Source organism: Hydractinia symbiolongicarpus, chromosome 6 (genome assembly GCF_029227915.1).
Source record: "Hydractinia symbiolongicarpus strain clone_291-10 chromosome 6, HSymV2.1, whole genome shotgun sequence".
NCBI classification, from domain to species: Eukaryota; Metazoa; Cnidaria; class Hydrozoa; order Anthoathecata; family Hydractiniidae; genus Hydractinia; species Hydractinia symbiolongicarpus.
In genome coordinates, this window is record NC_079880.1 from 24,672,039 (window position 1) to 24,689,413 (window position 17,375).

Sequence of the window (17,375 nt, forward strand, 5' to 3'; positions counted from 1 at the left end):
ATAAACATGCTACCATATAGTCATAACACAAAACAAGAGGTTTTCAGATAAAAGTTTCCCTCAAATAAACGCCCCCTCATTCAGTTGAAATTTTTAATAAACGCCCCAGGTGTTTAATCAAAGCGCTACGGTTTACCTATAATACGTATTAAATTTCCACATGGTTTGAACTATATCTCAGCATGTATTTTACAGCAATCTATCGTCTAAATCACATCCTTGGAAACCCTGACGTCCATGATAATATCACTCCTTCATCCTTGATTGTAATTTTTTCTTCTTTCTGTTAGTATTGTTTACTGCTGTGGAAGGTAAGGTTAAAAGAAATAAATAATCGGCATATGTCATACCTAATAACGAGCAGCAAAAAAAATTTCTAAGCACTTGAAAGTTTAAAGTTGTATTTTTGATCTATATTTTTATGTTTTGTGGGAATTAGCTATTATTATTATTATTATTTCGAATATTTATACAGGCTATAGCCACTTCAGTGTTGGATACACTGTTATCAATGTGGCTTCAGTGTTTGAAATATATACATTAAGTACACACCGGCTAGCCTACCCAATTTCCCTCTCATGGGATAGGTTGACTCGTAGTTGTAGTAAGAGCACTTGCTAAATATGGCGCGCTGTGAACCGAATCACAGACGTATCAAGGTTAACCCATATAATCTAAGGGGAATAGCAATTTTTAACAAGAAGAAAAGTTTTTCTACATTTTTTATCTTTTAATTTCTTCCGTGGATACTTAAAGTACAAAAATTAAATTTTTTGTGGTCACTCCAGTTGTCTGTGGTCACACATTTTTCTTGCTATTAGTCTGGAATTAATCAGACAAAGAAAATTCATATGTTAAAAAAATGTTAAAATAAGAAAGTGTTAATACGTCTGCGTTCACACGTTGTTATCTCTGGTCAAACATGCTTGTCAATGACGAGTTAAAAAAATATGAGTTGTGATAATTAGTGATAAGATTTTGCTCATTCTAACTTGGTCCGTCCCACAGACGCGCACGTGTTGTTGACGTGTAATGAAACATCGAAGTGAAATAAGGATGGTTTGTCGATTACAAGAAGTATGTAAAAAAATGCTTTGTTATTTTTTTATATCGTATAATTTTTTTTATAATTCTACTCCTTTAAGTAGAACAATTTTATGACGATAAAGAGGATAAGAATGGGGGTAACATATAAAATTTTCTTGTTATTTTCTTTCTTTTCTTAAATAACACAAAAAGATGGAGATGCATTTTTTCAAAATAACGCAGAATTAATTTTTGCAACTTTATTAAACTTGTAGTTAAATTTTACATACAGATATTTGTAATGTACTGTAAAATAAATAATAGGCAATGCAAGAACAAAGTAAGGAAAAAATTTAAGCTGGATATGCGAAAAAAAAATTCCTGTTTTTGTTCTCATATGGATATACACCACACAAAAAAAAGTCAGCGATAAAAGTCATAAATTGTTTCTTGTTTTGTTCTAAATACAATCATAAAGGATTTGTGCGTATTGATCATGCCACAGACTTTAAATTTACGTTTGGTGACTTTTTGAGAGGTGCATCTGGACTGAAAGGGATTCTGACATACTGACGATTCCGATATTCTGACGTTTTAACATTTTTCTTGGTTCCTTCTTTTATTGGAGAACTTTACAGCACTATATGCAGATTGGTTTTACATTTTAATACTTCACTTGGATAGCCGTAACATAAGCAGGGTTGTAATATAGAATTTCTTGTTGAATTTAAGCAGTTTTAAACAAAACATTCAAAACTCAAATTGCAAACTTCCTCAGCCTTTGGACTATTATAACTCCTGGGGATGAAGTTGTCAGGATGAGTTGGGATAACCAATCACAAACCATCTTTTTTTTAGTCGCCAAACGCGACTCAAGTTTTGGAAAGCTAATTATTTTTTGACCAGATAACGTTGTATTTTTAAAAACGAATGCGACACACAAGAACTGCTATACTTTTTCTTATATGGCGGAAATATAAAAAACGATTCTCAACCTAAAGAATTATTTCTGCAAACTTCAGATCATATGGCTAAAGCCTATCAAAGTTATTATAATTTTTCTTTTTTAATGTACAGCTAACTTCTCTTATCGCATTCCTACCATACCATGTATTAGTTTATTGTGGCAACCTTATACAATTAAATACGTTTTTGTCTCTGTCAAAATCTTGATGTTGTTAGGTGCAGCAGATGTAAACAATCTACTTAATTGACTAGTATCCATCGGAACCACTTCGTCGATATAATTCGTTGGAATAAAAATAACTATCATCATCTTTACCAGGTGATAGATATGCTTTCATCCTCGTCCCCAGGGTCTCTTGGTTCCTCAGTCGTTATTATGAAGCACTCATAAAAAAATCAAAATGTCCCGGGAACAAGGTGGCTATACTTGGGTATAGGGCAAAATGCCTAATTCGCAAAAAAATTGGCATGAAAAACTTTTTGGGTCGGAAAATTTAAGAAATTGGCGAGAAAAACATGTGAGAGAATTTGTGTCGCCAAATTAACGCGAGTCTGTTTATAGATCTTTTTAAAAGAGGAAATTTGATGACGGGTGGGCGTGAACATAACTAACAGAAGTTCACGTGCTTTGAATTCTTTTGTGGTGAGTGTAATCCTTGTTTCCAGGGGTTCTTTTTCCCCATCAGATATCAGAAATAGAAAATGAAGTCCTGTGAAAGAGATTAACAGAACTATTTTTGTTTAATTTTTTTGCGGTCACAAATACCAAGTGAAATTTTATTTGTTAATTACTCTAAAAGTACGTTCGGTAAGGTTTTGATGAAAAAATATATACGGAAAATATTTGGTTTCTAAGCAACTTTGTTCATTAAGACTGTGTGGATCGCCTATTAGTTTCGATGTGCGATGAGGAGGTCTCAACAACGTAGTTTTTCTTCCATTTAGTAAAATGGTCGGATGCAACCAAGCTTCATGGTACTTTTGTCTCTTTAAAACTAAAAAATTTCTAAAATCGTTTTGTGTTTTGGTGAAATACCTTATCGGTGAAAAATCCGTAGGTGTAAAACTTCGTCAATGAAAAATCCGTCAGTGAAAAATTTCGTCAGTGAAAAAATTCGTCAGCGAAAAATATTCGTCACCAAGGCAAAAATGCGTCACTTTTCACTGACTGATTTTTCACCAATAAGGTATATATAAGTGGAAAACAAATTAAGAAATTAATTATGATTTTACGGGTATGCCTAAAGCAAGCAGTAATTCTCAGCCGTTCTTTCCTTTTTATTATTCTGTTTTACAAAATGCTATCCCATCTTGTTCCTGCTTGCATTACGTAATTTAATGACGCTATTTAACGTTAATTAGCTTATACCATGTTGTGCGTGAACAGGAGGTATTGGTATGTTTACTTTCTTCCCTCATTTACTTCTACAACATTTTTCACTGATTATTTTTGGATTCGTGAATATGGAGGTCGAGGTAAGTGCTGGTTGAACTTTCTGTTTGTTATTGTTATTGTTCTTTTACCTTTGTTGTTGTTGATGTTGTTGTTGTTGTTGTTGTTGTTGTTGTTGTTTATTGTATCTTATCATTATTGTTCGTTGTTCTTATACTTTTGTTGTTTTTTTTCTTTTGTTTTGTCTTTGTCTTTGTTTTTTTTATTATTTGTGGTGTTGTTTGTTGTTGATTTTAGTAACTGTTTTTGCTGTTGTTGTTGTTGTTTTTGTTGTTGTTGTTGTTGCTGCCGATTGTAACTTATCATTTTTTTATTTGACTATGCTGTTTCTCCACTTAATGTCTCTGTCCACTAGTCACGCTTATTTATAATAACGCGTACATGTCAGCAAAAGCTAGATGCTCCTATTTTAGAGCCCTTTTCGGCTTCAAATTTTCTTAGTTGTGTTCTAAAAATAGAAAGAGATATGGTAAAATTTACAGATGATGATTATAGGTTTGAATAGGTAGATGATGTCGAAGTTATATTTATTACACGTATACTAGTAAGTAAGAAGAAAGAAATTGTTCAGAAATAAATGTTTCTTAGTAATTCTGAATTAACGTTATTTTGTTTTTACATTACGTGAAGGAATCCAGCTGAGTCCGTTTTTGATATGTTTCAAATCTTTGGTAAAATCTCAGCCTCAACGTTCTTATAAACTAGGTTCCTATAAGGTATAGTTTAGGCCACTGAAACGTGGTTTGCAGCAGTGACATAAAAGCATGTTTTCTGATTTCTGGGGCTTCCTCTGTTTCGAATGTTACCCTGATTTCTACCTCTTAATATTTTTTTAATTTTTCATTGATTTATATCAACACTTTTTGTTATCGTGCAAATTCAGTAGAAACGTAAGTGTCACGTTATAGCGTTTTCATCTCGGCTATATCTTTCATCCCGAGAGTGAATTATTAAAAGTCAGCTGAATATTCAAGTTTTACGTGCTGGAACAAGCCGAACGGTGTGAATGAAGTTTATGAATTATTAAAACTTTTCATTTTTTTACAAAAAAATGTAACACGACTCTCTACGAGATGAAAAAGAAAATTTACAGCGTTGATTACACTCCATAGACGAAATAAAAAGTTATTTTGCAGAAAATAAAATGTTGGTGTCTTAGGTAGGATAAATTATGTTTCTCGTTACCTAGGTTTTACAAATCTAAATATTTTCGTGTCAAATTCACTGTCTTACCTCAGAAAACAACTTCGAATTTTGGTCAGGTATTACTTAATCTAAATAAAAACGGTTTGTTCCGAAATCAAAATCAGTCGAGACAGACAGCCTGGTCCCCAACCTCGTCCCCAGGGTTTCTTGCCACCTGTTAGCTGTCAGGTAACAAGCCGGATTCGACATCGGGCACAAGCCCTGGGGACGAGGATGCCTCGTCCTCAGTGCTTTGTAGGATTTTATAAACCTTGAATGAGGAATTGGAAGATTCGCTGTAGCTCAATTTTTTTTGCATATTTTAACGATGACATGATTTCGAAGTAATTATCAATTAATCTATCTTGAATGTGTTTTTTCTTTCCCTGATCCCTTTAATTTGACTTAATAGAAGAAATATTGATATCGTTTGTAATTTTGTAATTACTCTGCGCATGCGCCGATCTATGTTAATTAGAGGATTATAAAAAGTTCTCTCATTTCAGCAGAATTTTTCTCTTTAATCTCCTTAGTAAAACAGTCCATGCATTTAATAACACACAATACAAATCTGCCCGAATTTATCGAAATCTTTACTTCATATTTTTGAAACAGCCTTCTTCACACAATATAACTTTTGTGTAAACAGGGCTTTATTTTATTATCCTGTAAATGTTATTTCATCCATTGAATATAAAAAAATTGAACTTTACATCAATTTTAATTAAACTTTATATGAAAAATATTTTTTCCTAATGTGTTAAAATGGAGTTGAATGGTGTGATATCGATAATATATAATGTTTCAAAAAGGCGATCATGACAATTTTTGCACGTTCTTTCCTTGTACGGAAAAAAAATATAATTAAACAAGAAGATTCTTTTTGGATGTAAAGTTTTATGCAATCTCTAGCAAATCGTTTGACGATTTATACCAAGACATAGAGCAGTAGATAAGTTAAAAAAAAGCAAAGAAGTTTAATCGATGAAAAAGTTGGCTTTAAAATTAATAGGTATGGTTGAATTAATGCTTTAATTTTTTATACCATTTTAGCCACTCGTATTTTTTTTCGTGTCAACCTCGTTTCCAAGGCTCCTTTGCGGCTTGCAGACTTCTTTGCGGCAGCACATAACAGAAAAGAAAGAAAATCGCCCTAGGAACGAAACTATGTTGCGTGTGATTTTTAACATTTGATCATATGTGTAAAAGAAATTCGCTAATAAGAAAATCAGAGGCTATCTCTTAATCAACTCTATTGTCGTTGTTGTTGTTGTTGTTGTTGTTGCTTTCATGTATTTACACCCTCGTTCCCAGATATTATTGCTTTTTGATACGATAGAACACGAGCATAGTAATATTTGTACAAAATCTGTAAAAATAAGTTCCATAAATATTTTAAAAATCGGTCCTCCACAAAAATTTCTTCCGCAAAATTTACCATTTCTTCTATCCGCAAAAACCTATACCATAAAATTTTTCATTTCTTTGTAAAAATAGCCGTAGTTACTTCCAGCAGGATAGATAAACAGTTTTGCTCCTAATAAATCTCTGCCCTAAAAGTAACTAGAAAATTAATTAAATTAATTAAAAAAGAAATATCGAGGAAAAGTTGATTAAAAAGAAAGATTGATGGAAAGTGTTGGTAGAAATCAACAAATGTTACTTAAACTATTTGATGAAAAAAGTTTCAAACACCTCATTTTCTTGTTTCAAATATTTTATCATTTATCGTTATTTTTAAACTGCAATTATAGACTGGTATAGCTTATACACTAACTATTTCGTCCCCAATCCCTTTTTATGATTTCCTAATACTGTGGTCTGGATTAAAAACACGTACTGGGAACCGTTATGTTTACACTTATTCATGATGTCATGAAAGTCCACACGAATATTGTATGGCAAATCAATTACTTTGTGAATTTATTTATGTGTCACCTATGGTATAGAAATAGCTTAGATTTATTAATGGACGTGATTTTCAACACCGGAGGAGAGCATTGAAACATTATTAACAAATCGTCATTTTATTGATAAAAGTTATGGAATAGCAATTTAAATTTTAGAAAGTTAATAACGCAGCAACAAAAAAGCAGTAGAGAATTTGTTTGAAAACGATTTCCAAGATTGTTTTATTTTTATCGAAATAAAGTTGCTTGAGTAAGTTTGTTTGTCATTGTTTATTTGTTGTTTGTTTACTTTTGTTTGTTTGTTTGTTTGTTTGTTGTTTTTTATTTTATAACCACATAAGATTTTACAACAACACACTAATTTTTGCTTTGTTGTGTTCGAACATCGATGGAAAGTTTTTTTTGACGTTCTGAGGTTTTCCCACATTTTATTGTTTGATTTTCTTCAGTAAATATTTAGATTTTTTTTATCCACTAGTTATTGTATGGGTACGGGTTAGCGGTCAGTAAATATTCCTATCATTGCGAAATTTTTTCGAAGAAATACACGCTCTGTTATAAGAATACCAGACTGAAATTTTAGGTCAAAACCCAATGGGTGTATTGTTTAGAAGAATATAAAAATAAGAATAAAAACCAGCTGGAATTTCGATATTCTTGTAAAAATGCGTGTAGTGAATGTCAGTCAACACGACACACCCCACAAAGAAAATTTTCTCAAGCACACGAATCTATATTATACGTCTGTCTATCACGCAAATTGGTACTGCAAGTAGCGAGACGCACGCAATGCAGTACAACAAGGACGGACGAACCTGTCGACATTTCCACAGGCTACCAACTATTTTAGGGACAAATAATTCTATCCATATTGACTTAAAATTTTAAATCACAGGGCATTGGTAAACTTTTAGCACTAAACAATATATAACAAGTAAACCCTGGATATTTCCATTATCCATTCCAGTTTTTTAATGTGATTCCTTACTTATCCATACTACGGCATATTGTTTAACAACGATTCAACAGATTTTTTATAAACATCTTTCGCTATATAAACCTCTGTGAAGGAGTGTTATGTTTAGATAACGGTTTTCTCTGTGTGTCAACAAAAAGTGTCACACATTCATGTAACGGAAGTTTAAAAAGAGGAAGAATAATTAAGAAAAAAGTGTGATAAGCGAAGTAATGGACAAAAAAAATGCATGCTCATGCCTGCTCAGCACTTTTTATTCTCTCCCCAGTCTCTATCACATATATTTTTTAAAAAACTAGAATTAGTAGAATTGCATTTTTCCTTATTAATATGGAACTGGCGTCGAATATCAAAAAAACATTTTATAAAACCGATATTTGCAAAATTAAAATTTTTAAGCTTCAGGACATCCCTTTTCTTCACTCACTACTTTGACGATTCGTATATATTTTTAAATTTATGACTCACCCTCAACCCTGCTTCCAATTTCACGTGAACGAACGCCTACGTTGTGATGTAACTTATTTTTTGTTGTGTACGGTTATTTGATTTTGAAGATGTTCAAAAATATTGATTTTGACACAACGTTTTGTGTGAAGATTTTATTGTAACAAACTCGTATTACAATGGTTAACGGCTTGCCTAGTGAACTGTTGTATTCTTACGTCCTGCCATCGTTTTTTTTTTTTTTGAAAAAGGTGTAGTGAAGACTAGAAATAATACTTTTGATGAGTTTTGTAATTACAATTAGATTTCTTCAAGTGCAAAGAGTTTCAATGAATTTTAACTTTTTTTCGCAAGAATATAATAACCGCCGCCATTGCAGATGACTTGCCAACTTAGTTATCAGGCCTATTACAATGTTGCTGTATATCTTCTATAAATAACACCTAAAGTTATACTGTAACTTCGTTTCCAGGCTCACTAGTTGTACATGCCAACCGATTCTTTGATAAATGTTGTAGAATCGTTTTAATATTTTTGGATTTAAAAATTTTAATTAATAATGGCTGACATTATCATATTTTGATAAGTTTCGTCTCAGCTGTGGTAAAAAATCGTGGCTTTATATTTTTAACCTATCATATGTGTAATTTAGGGACCAGATTTGTAAACATAAGGACATCCCCCTTAAAAACTTAGCTAAAGTAGGTCTGCAGAATGCTCCGTTGGCAAGTCAGGCCATGTGGTTTTAGCCAACAGGAGAGCGGCATGTACGTTAAATAAGGGGCCTGGGTCGAGGTTGCTGTTGGTAACATTCTATAATACTGACATTCGCCTGCTTCCCTGTGCAAACTTTGTGTGTTCTGTTAAAGGCCATATTTTGATTGAACGTCTGTCTGCTGGCAGTTTTTGATTCAATTTTAATTACTTTTTTCTCCTGATGTCATTTACGTCAAGTTTGAAATTTCCGTTGTATTAAAAAATTCCTTAAATACTTCTTAATAAAATATTTTAATTTAAAAGTGAACTTCTTAAAAAAATCTAATGACATATTTTTTGTTGAGGGTAGTGTTGTTCAAATAGAACAGTTATTTTTCAAACATAACTATTAAATTACAGCTAATTTGTTTGAGTTCGGCGAAAATGTTTTTTGGAGAAGAAACAACGTTGAATCCAGTGAACTTCAATATAATACATTTGTGGATAATAGATAGAAAGTAGAAAAACATTCTTTTTTTTTGTATTTATTTACATAATAAATGGTTTCTCAGGTGCATAAATATTTCTCAATGAGCACGTTGTATCGTTGTTTTTTGATTCTCTCTGTAATAACAAGTTTATACTATTTTGATACACTTCTTTGAAATAAAAACAAATTTTAAATGAATTACATTACTTCTAGAACTACACAGTCATGATGGTGGCAGAGACGGATTTTTACATAGCCAATCCAAGTAGCCATGACAACCAAATCGAGTTCGATTGCGACAGAGAGTCGAGAAAAAACGGCAGTCAACCAACCAGTCCGACGGCAAAGGATTTTGACAATCCGACGTTTCAAAAAGACGATTCCAACGACACGTCGTCGGCAGTGTCGGCGAAATCTACAAGTTCTGATTCGTTTTATAACACAAATTACAGATATGGATGGTTATGGTTAGATTCAAAATTTTTACAAAGGTTTAACAAGCCGATATACTTTTTAGTTACCATGGTTTTAGCCGGCATCACACAAGGACTTGTCGTAACTGGAGTCGGATTTACCGTGATAACTTCGATAGAAAAACAATTTGGTTTTAAAAGTACGGAAGTGGGTTTGTTTGGAACAGCTTACGATACAGCTTATGGTATATGCTGCGTGTTTGTAGGCTATATTGGTCATGTGCATAAACCACGCTGGCTAGGTTTTGGTTTATTACTTATGGCAACTGGTGCATTAGTGACTTCGACGCCTAAGTTTATTATTGGTTCTTATAACGTTGGTTTTGAGCGTTTTAGCGACTTCTGTCATTTAAGCAACACAACAGCCGGCGATACGAAATGCGAATCGTCTTCCGAATGGTATTATATGTTTTTGTTTATACTCGGGAATATTTTAATGGGTATTGGAGCGACGCCGCTGTACACACTTGGACCTGCACATATCGATGAAATAACAGAACGAGGACAAGGGAGTTTATATTTAGGTGTTTACTATGCAGCGGCCGCTGTTGGTCCAGCGTTGGGCTTTATCATTGGCATGCCGATTTTGGATACATGGGTTGATGTAACGCAGGTCAGCATTTGTCTTGTTTATTCAAACAGTTGTTGTTGTTTTTTGTTTTCTAAGAAAAAAAACATCGATGTATAAGTTTAACCACCCTCCAGGGTTTTTTATGTTTTTAATAGGAGAGATTCATATCAAGATGTCAAAAAACCCTGGGGACAAGGGTGAAATTTACCTTCTTCGTCACCAAAACCCTGTCCCTCTGAAATCTAGGTAGATACATTGGTAGACCTCTTTTAGAATCTGCTTATAAACTTCCCCAAGCAAAAAGTTCTGTTAAGCCTGAACCAAGAGAGTTCCAACAAGCCGTTTATTAAAACTCTCTAAACACGCATGAACTTCCAAAATGGTGTTTCTAAAAGTTGGAGAACCTCAAAACAAGTACTAATTTTTCTTCTTGTGATAAAACAACTTCTTGTCATACGATACTACCACTTCAATCTGATTCAACTTGATTGTTTTTGTAATAAAAGAAGTGCTCTTTACACTGGAGGATAAAAGATAATAAAATTAAATCTTAAGTGAAAGATTTTTAGATCACCTGCGATGGAGGGAGTGTATTTTGAAATGCATGACAGTTAACAAATCGCGAACGTTTTCATACGCTGTGTGACGTTTGTGCGATTGAATCATAATTAATTCTAGTATACAACCATTGACTTCACATATATATCGATTGATGTTCCATGTTATTCGCTGTTTTATCTTTTCTGTTGCTGATTGATATTTTCTTTATAACTCGCTAAACCACTTATCTGCAAGTTACCAAAGATATCATGCTTGAAAGGGGAGAGAATTTACTAAAGAAAAGTAGTGATCATCAGCTCCATAAGAATAGCGAGTCAAACTATGGCAAGTTAAAATATGGCTGGGGTAAATGGCGACCGAATTCACTGCAGTGTTTGAATCGTCCTGTTGCTTTCCTCGCTTGCATATGCGCTTGTGCGTTTGGTCAAGGTATGATATGTACTGGGATGTCGAATACGTTCTTAACATCAATCGAGAAGCGATATGGCTTTAAGTCAACACAAATTGGCCTCTTTTCGACCTTTTATCACGTGGTACCAGCGCTGCTTAGCACGCTCGTGTGCTATATTGGTCATCGACATAGACCATTTACGATAGCACTTGGATTTATAACTTTAACAATGGGTGTGCTAACTTTGACCATACCTCAGTATATTGTACCGTCATACAACGTCGGGGTCGACCGTCATCAAGACATTTGTCGGTATAATGTGGCCAACAAAACTGTGCACTCTTCTACCTGCGAGGAAGTTGTTCCTCATAACTGGATTTATATGATCATTTTCATATGTGGTTACGCTCTCATGGGTCTGGGTGTGTCTCCATTATACAGTCTTGGTTTTGCTCATCTCGACGAAATAACCAACCGCGGACAGAATAGCCTGTATTTAGGTATAATGGCAACTTTTGCAGTTTTTGGTCCGGCTGCCGGTTTTATGGCTGCTAATCCAATCTTAAAAGTATTTGTTGACATTAAACAGGTAATGAATCTCGTTCTTAAGAAATTTAAGAGGGAAATCTTTTTGTATCTCTGCGAAACATTAGAAGCCTAGAGACAAAGTAAAGCATACGTTCAGGAGAGCGAAATTTTATTTAATATTTTGCTTTTCCAGAGATGATGGAGGAGAGTAAGGAAATAAAGTAGAGGGTAGTAAGGACAAAGAATGATGGGGATACTGACAGGTTCGACTAGTTACAGAAGGAATTTATTGAATAGTTGTCTCTACATTCAATTCAACATTGACTTTGAGGAAAAATGATTCACGGGAATCTGCGCATTTCCCGTTTACGGTGATAAAAATGTTTTCACTTGCGACTGATCAAAAACGATACTATTTTTTTCAGCGATGGATGGATTCAGAAGACAAAAACTAAAAATTAAAAAAAGGCTTTGTTAACTATGGAACAATCAAGCTTGTATAAGGTTTCTGTGCCACGTATCTTAAGATTGTATGAAGCATCAACAATAAGTATTTGTCATGAAAATTGTTAAAAAATGAAACCGTTGACAGAAGTTGCCGATATATTAAAGAAATATCAATACAAATTACTTCTAACACTATTGTTGACTCACATATTGGAAGGTTAACGCTACACCACTTTTAAAAAAAACGTCTCTATTATTATTATTCATCTCATGTATGTACAGATCTCAAAAATTTCACAGCGTTACGTGTCACAGGAAAAGAAAATTGGATTTTTTGTTTACAAAACAAAGGAGTACATTTAGTTAAACATTGACCTCGGGATGTTTGTTCTGTCAAAGAAAAAGACAAAAAATAATGTGTATCGAGGCTTTTTGACATTTTAAGCGAGTTGACAAAGTGTAGCGTTTCATTAAGGATGGTTTGTGAGAGCGTTAGTGGTGAATCACTTGTAGAAAAGGGTGATATTATCGCTAAGATGTGCTCTAATGTAACACAAGCGTTTGACAAGGATAAAAAATTTAATGTAAAACAGGCCTTACTGAATAATTCAACGATAGAGAGGCGCCCAAGCGAAGTAAAATATAGAGGCGTGGAGAACATCACATCACGATATGGTTGGGGAAAATTTACACCAAACTCTCTGCAACGTTTCAACAATACACGCTCCTTCTTAGTGTTTATTTGCGTGTGTACGTTTGGTCAAGGCATGGTTTCTATTGGGATGATCAGCACGTTTCTCACTACACTTGAAAAAAGATACGAGTTCAAATCGACAGAAGTTGCCCTCCTTACTACATTCGCTGATATTACTGCTGCTATCTTTTGCTGCTCCATTTGCTATTATGGTCATCGCCATAGACCACGTGCGATAGCGTTTGGATTTATAACTTTAATTTTCGGAATTGTTATAACAACTATCCCGCAGTTTATTTCACCACCGTATGAAGTTGGTGTTGAACGAGTCACTGATGCATGCCAGGCCAGAAATACGACAGGCGAAAATTCTGAATGTCAACAAAGGATCGATAACCAAATTTATTTGTTTATTTTTATTATTGGTGGTTCTATAATGGCGCTAGGTCCGGTGCCACTATACGGCCTTGGATTTGCACATATTGATGAAACAACCGACCGTGGACAAAACAGCTTGTACATAGGTATAATGGAGGCGTTTTCGGCGTTAGGGCCAGCTGCCGGATTTATGTTGGGAAAGCCGATACTTAATATTTACGTTGATATTAAACAGGTATCAGCAACTTAGTGCCCATATCCCAAACAAAAGTATTGATCACAACAGTCATAAAACTACTTCCCACCGCTTTGTTTGTTTGTTTGTTTGTCTGTTTGTTTATCTTTTCTTAAAGCAAATCTCAACAATAGCTTGAGCATTAAACTTGCTGAATGTTTTCTTTTAGCCTGAAGGCTCGTCACTGGAACCTACCGATCGCAACTGGGTGGGAGCATGGTGGATAGGCTATTTGGTAGCTGCCTTTATCTTGTTAATCCCTGTCATCCCAATGCTGGGCTTTCCTAGACTCTTTCCAAACACACAGGCTGTTCGCGAGCGGAAGAAGGAACTCGAAGATACTGTCGAAGTTGATAAGAATTTGAATCATGACTTTAAGTCAGTATGGCCGGCAACACTGGCGTTGTTGAAAAATCCCACGTATTTATGTATCTGTTTGGCTATATCTTCTGAAAGTTTAGCAATTGGTGGCTTCTCAACTTTCATTCCAAAGTTTATAGAAACACAGTTTCATTTCACTGCATCCAATTCGGCCTTGTACACAGGATTGATAGTTATACCAGGTTAGTTTACTATTAATTTTAGTACTAGTCGTTAACCCGTAGACAAAATTCCGGGGTCGTCCTCCTCTATGTATCACATTTCGTGTTCCGTAACAGGACGCGCCTTCCGCGGACACACAGACAGACGACGGCTATTATTAGAGAGATTTTGCAAAATCATTCTGTCACTGCGACCCTTAAGAGGAGACGTGTTTGCAGGGAATCGAGGTTCTGTTACCAGCGAATTTCGCGTAATTTCGACCATTTTTAAGTGTTTTGTAGAAATTCACTCACTAATACAGTGCATTTATCGCTAAAGCGTAAAATTCGCGGCATTGAATTTGCGGAATTAGGGACGAATGTGAAAAATTATCTTTCAAGAAACAGTATCCTCGTGCCAATTCAATAAGCACCCGTTGTATGTACGCAATATGAGCAGGTCTAATTAAAAGCAACTAATCGATTCGTGTATCATCATCAGCTTACGTTGGGAAGTATTAAGCAACTACCAAGTGGTTGATTCTGCACACGTGACACTTCATAATAAGATCGGACTGTCAAGATCAATCCTTTTAAATAAACACCCTGAAACCGCCCTGGGCGGCAGAGTTCTAATAAACAAACAGGACTTCAATTGGTTCTATTGAGTATACTTAGAAGTTTATAAAATTCAGGAAGAATTCTTTTCATTTACTTGCTTTACGAATTGTTTATTGAATTCGGGAACAACGGAGTTCGGTCAAAAGAAATCTTGTATTGCTGTGTTGCTGTTTTATAGCGTGTTGTTTTAATGCACATATATCTAAATATTCTTCAATTATGCTAACAAATTGAGTGGCCATCGTGATCTTCACTTTATACGACAGCTTTTCACGCCTAATAAGTAATAACTTTGTAATACACTCAGATGTCCGAAAATATTTCCAAATTCTTCTAGGAGCTGCAGGTGGCATATTTCTTGGGGGCTATCTATCTAAACGATTTGGTTGGACTTGCAAGCAAACTTTAAAAGCAGCAACGGTGATGGCGTTTGTGGCTGCGTTGTGTGTATCTGCAGCTTTGGTTGGCTGTGAAGGAAGAAAGGTTGTAGGGGCTGAAGGACAACACTATTATAACAGGTGTGGTGTTATTTTTTACTAATTTTTGATTCAATGTATGTAAAAATCAAAGTCGCAAAGATGCCACAGTATTAAAGACTAGCTGAAAGTCAGAATGAACATCAGCACTTTTTTTGAATAAGAAACTCTTCCATAAAATAACTAGAACTTGAAATTTTGTTAATGCAATTTTTGTGTTTCGTTTAGTACTGGAGATGTCAGCCTGTCAAGTGCTTGTAATAGTCACTGTCAATGCAGCACGCAATATTATAAACCAGTGTGTTCTGTGGAAGATCAGAAAACGTATTTTTCTCCTTGTCATGCAGGATGTGCGAAAGAACATCAAGTTGGAGACGTAAGAGAACATTTTGTTCTTCGCTTTCAATATTTGTATTTTGAAATAGGACAATGCTCTTAAATAGTCATCAAAAATCAAATCTGTCCCTCTAAATTTTTTGCTATGTGATCAACAAGACGCTGGGATATAAACCAGAAGAACCGATATAGATTGTCGTCGAGCCTGCTTTTGATGCAGAAGTTTATATGTTTATTTTACATATCCCTTTCTTTTTTTATTTAGTCTTTCTACAATTGCAGTTGTTTACCACCTGAAGTCACGCATGCTGTTGATGGGCGATGTAAACCTGAATGTAAACTCTTCCCTATCTTCGTCCTCGCTGCTTTTCTCCTCATGTTCTTCACCTTCATGAATAACGTACCAATGTTGAATGCTACTTTCAGGTGAGTTTATTTTTACTGTCGCTCTGTTCCACGCGCAAATTTTTCTTATTTGTAAAATTCAATCGCAGAAACCAAAGGCTAATAGCTAGTTTATATATCTGAAGTTCTTCAATTGGAACATCTGGGTAAACCAGTCCTGGATGCATTGCAAGAAAGATCTGTCTTGCGTGAATACTTAAGTGAGCTCTTAACCGTTCTTTTTTTTCTGAAACAGATTTAATAAGCGTTCTCCTTCATGGAGTTCTCCTGGAAGATTTTATAAGCACAAAGCACCTCTTTAACTTTTTCTGGCCACACTTAGCGACTTAACCCTCTTAAAATAAGTTCAACGTTGTATCGTTCTTATAGAGTGGTTCCGGAGGGGCAAGGGTCGTTTGCCATGGGTTTCCAGCAGGTGTTTGTGCGCTTTCTTGGCTTCATACCAGCTCCGACAATGTTCGGAAAGCTAATCGATGAAAGTTGTGACTTGTGGCATGTTGATGAATGTAGCGGAGATACGACAAGTTGTTTGGAATACGATAACGCCGATTTCAGGTATAGATAGAGATTTATTCGTCTTGATAACTACTCTCAACCTCGTCCCCAGGGTGGTGTGGCCCCTGAGCCGTTATTACGCTACTCTACCTTAATGATTATCATATCCCTGACAGTACTACTTCTGTGATAAACACTCACCATAACTCTCTCTCTATTGCTTCTAGATATTACATGTTTGCGCTTGGTGTTATTACCAAATTCCTTTCTTTCATATTCATTTTTCTGGCGTACAAGTTTTACCGGCTACCGGCAAATCGCAAAATAGAAGTGGACGCTGAAAAACAAAACAATGGTAACGTGTACAATATGAAAGAAATGGCTGGTGATAATATTGCAAATTCCGCACCTGTGAATAAAGATGGTAGCTCATCGGACGCAGTGAAGGTGTAACCAGGTATCATAATGGTGAGCAGTGAATTATGGGTATTCTAAGATGGTATTTGGGTGCTTGTTGTAACTCGATGTATTCCATTCTTTATGCTTCCAACAACAGAAAATGAACTTTAGGACTCTTAAAAACTTCTATAATCCTAAAAAAACATTTCCAACCAGCTGGAATCTGGTGTCATAAACATACAGAAATATTCTTCTATATATTAAACCCACCCAGGTGGTGGTAACGTTTTGTCGTAAAAGTACCTGTTTGCCATAACAGTGTCATATATTTTGTAGTAACGTGTTTGTTATTATTTTTGATAATGGCGAAACTGTTTTACGCGGCCTCGTAACGGCGTATATTATCTCTGTTACGAAACCAGTACATAAATTAGTTTGAATTAGTTGAGTTTTGTTCTTCGTTGCGATGTCTTGTTACTGTTTTCGCTATTCGCATTTTTTTCAAACAACGCTTCTTTAAACAACCTTTGCTTAAACGATAGGGGCGGACAATTTCAGTTTTTTTTTCTTGATGCGAATGATAGTGAGATGATTCTGAGAGACAAAAACATTGATATGATTTACTTGGGACATAGCGTGTCTAGTAGTGGAAGATTATGTAGGCTTCTGCGCATTTAGTAATACGTAATAATTTA

General features: G+C 34.9%; 3 protein-coding genes across 3 annotated transcripts in view; all 3 read left to right on the top strand.

Annotated features, from left to right (window-relative positions):
• The window catches only part of LOC130648227 (uncharacterized), a 33,421-nt gene that overhangs the window by 11,352 nt on the left and 4,694 nt on the right, over positions 1–17,375 (top strand). The window contains exons 3-10 of the mRNA XM_057454264.1: positions 9,363–10,235; positions 13,597–13,990; positions 14,907–15,087; positions 15,274–15,421; positions 15,647–15,807; positions 16,156–16,341; positions 16,509–16,731; positions 17,125–17,338. Coding sequence (XP_057310247.1) covers positions 9,363–10,235; positions 13,597–13,990; positions 14,907–15,087; positions 15,274–15,421; positions 15,647–15,807; positions 16,156–16,341; positions 16,509–16,731; positions 17,125–17,338 — 2,380 coding nt within the window. The remainder of the gene's footprint in view (positions 1–9,362; positions 10,236–13,596; positions 13,991–14,906; positions 15,088–15,273; positions 15,422–15,646; positions 15,808–16,155; positions 16,342–16,508; positions 16,732–17,124; positions 17,339–17,375) is intronic.
• Positions 10,252–11,996, top strand: LOC130647776 (solute carrier organic anion transporter family member 4C1-like). Its single transcript, XM_057453740.1, has 2 exons — positions 10,252–11,734; positions 11,867–11,996. Exons 1-2 carry the CDS (start codon positions 11,003–11,005, stop codon positions 11,870–11,872), a joined length of 738 nt encoding a protein of 245 aa, XP_057309723.1. The 5' UTR covers positions 10,252–11,002; the 3' UTR covers positions 11,873–11,996.
• LOC130647774 (solute carrier organic anion transporter family member 4C1-like) lies at positions 12,597–13,546 on the top strand. Its single transcript, XM_057453738.1, has one exon. It carries the CDS (start codon positions 12,597–12,599, stop codon positions 13,440–13,442), a length of 846 nt encoding a protein of 281 aa, XP_057309721.1. The 3' UTR covers positions 13,443–13,546.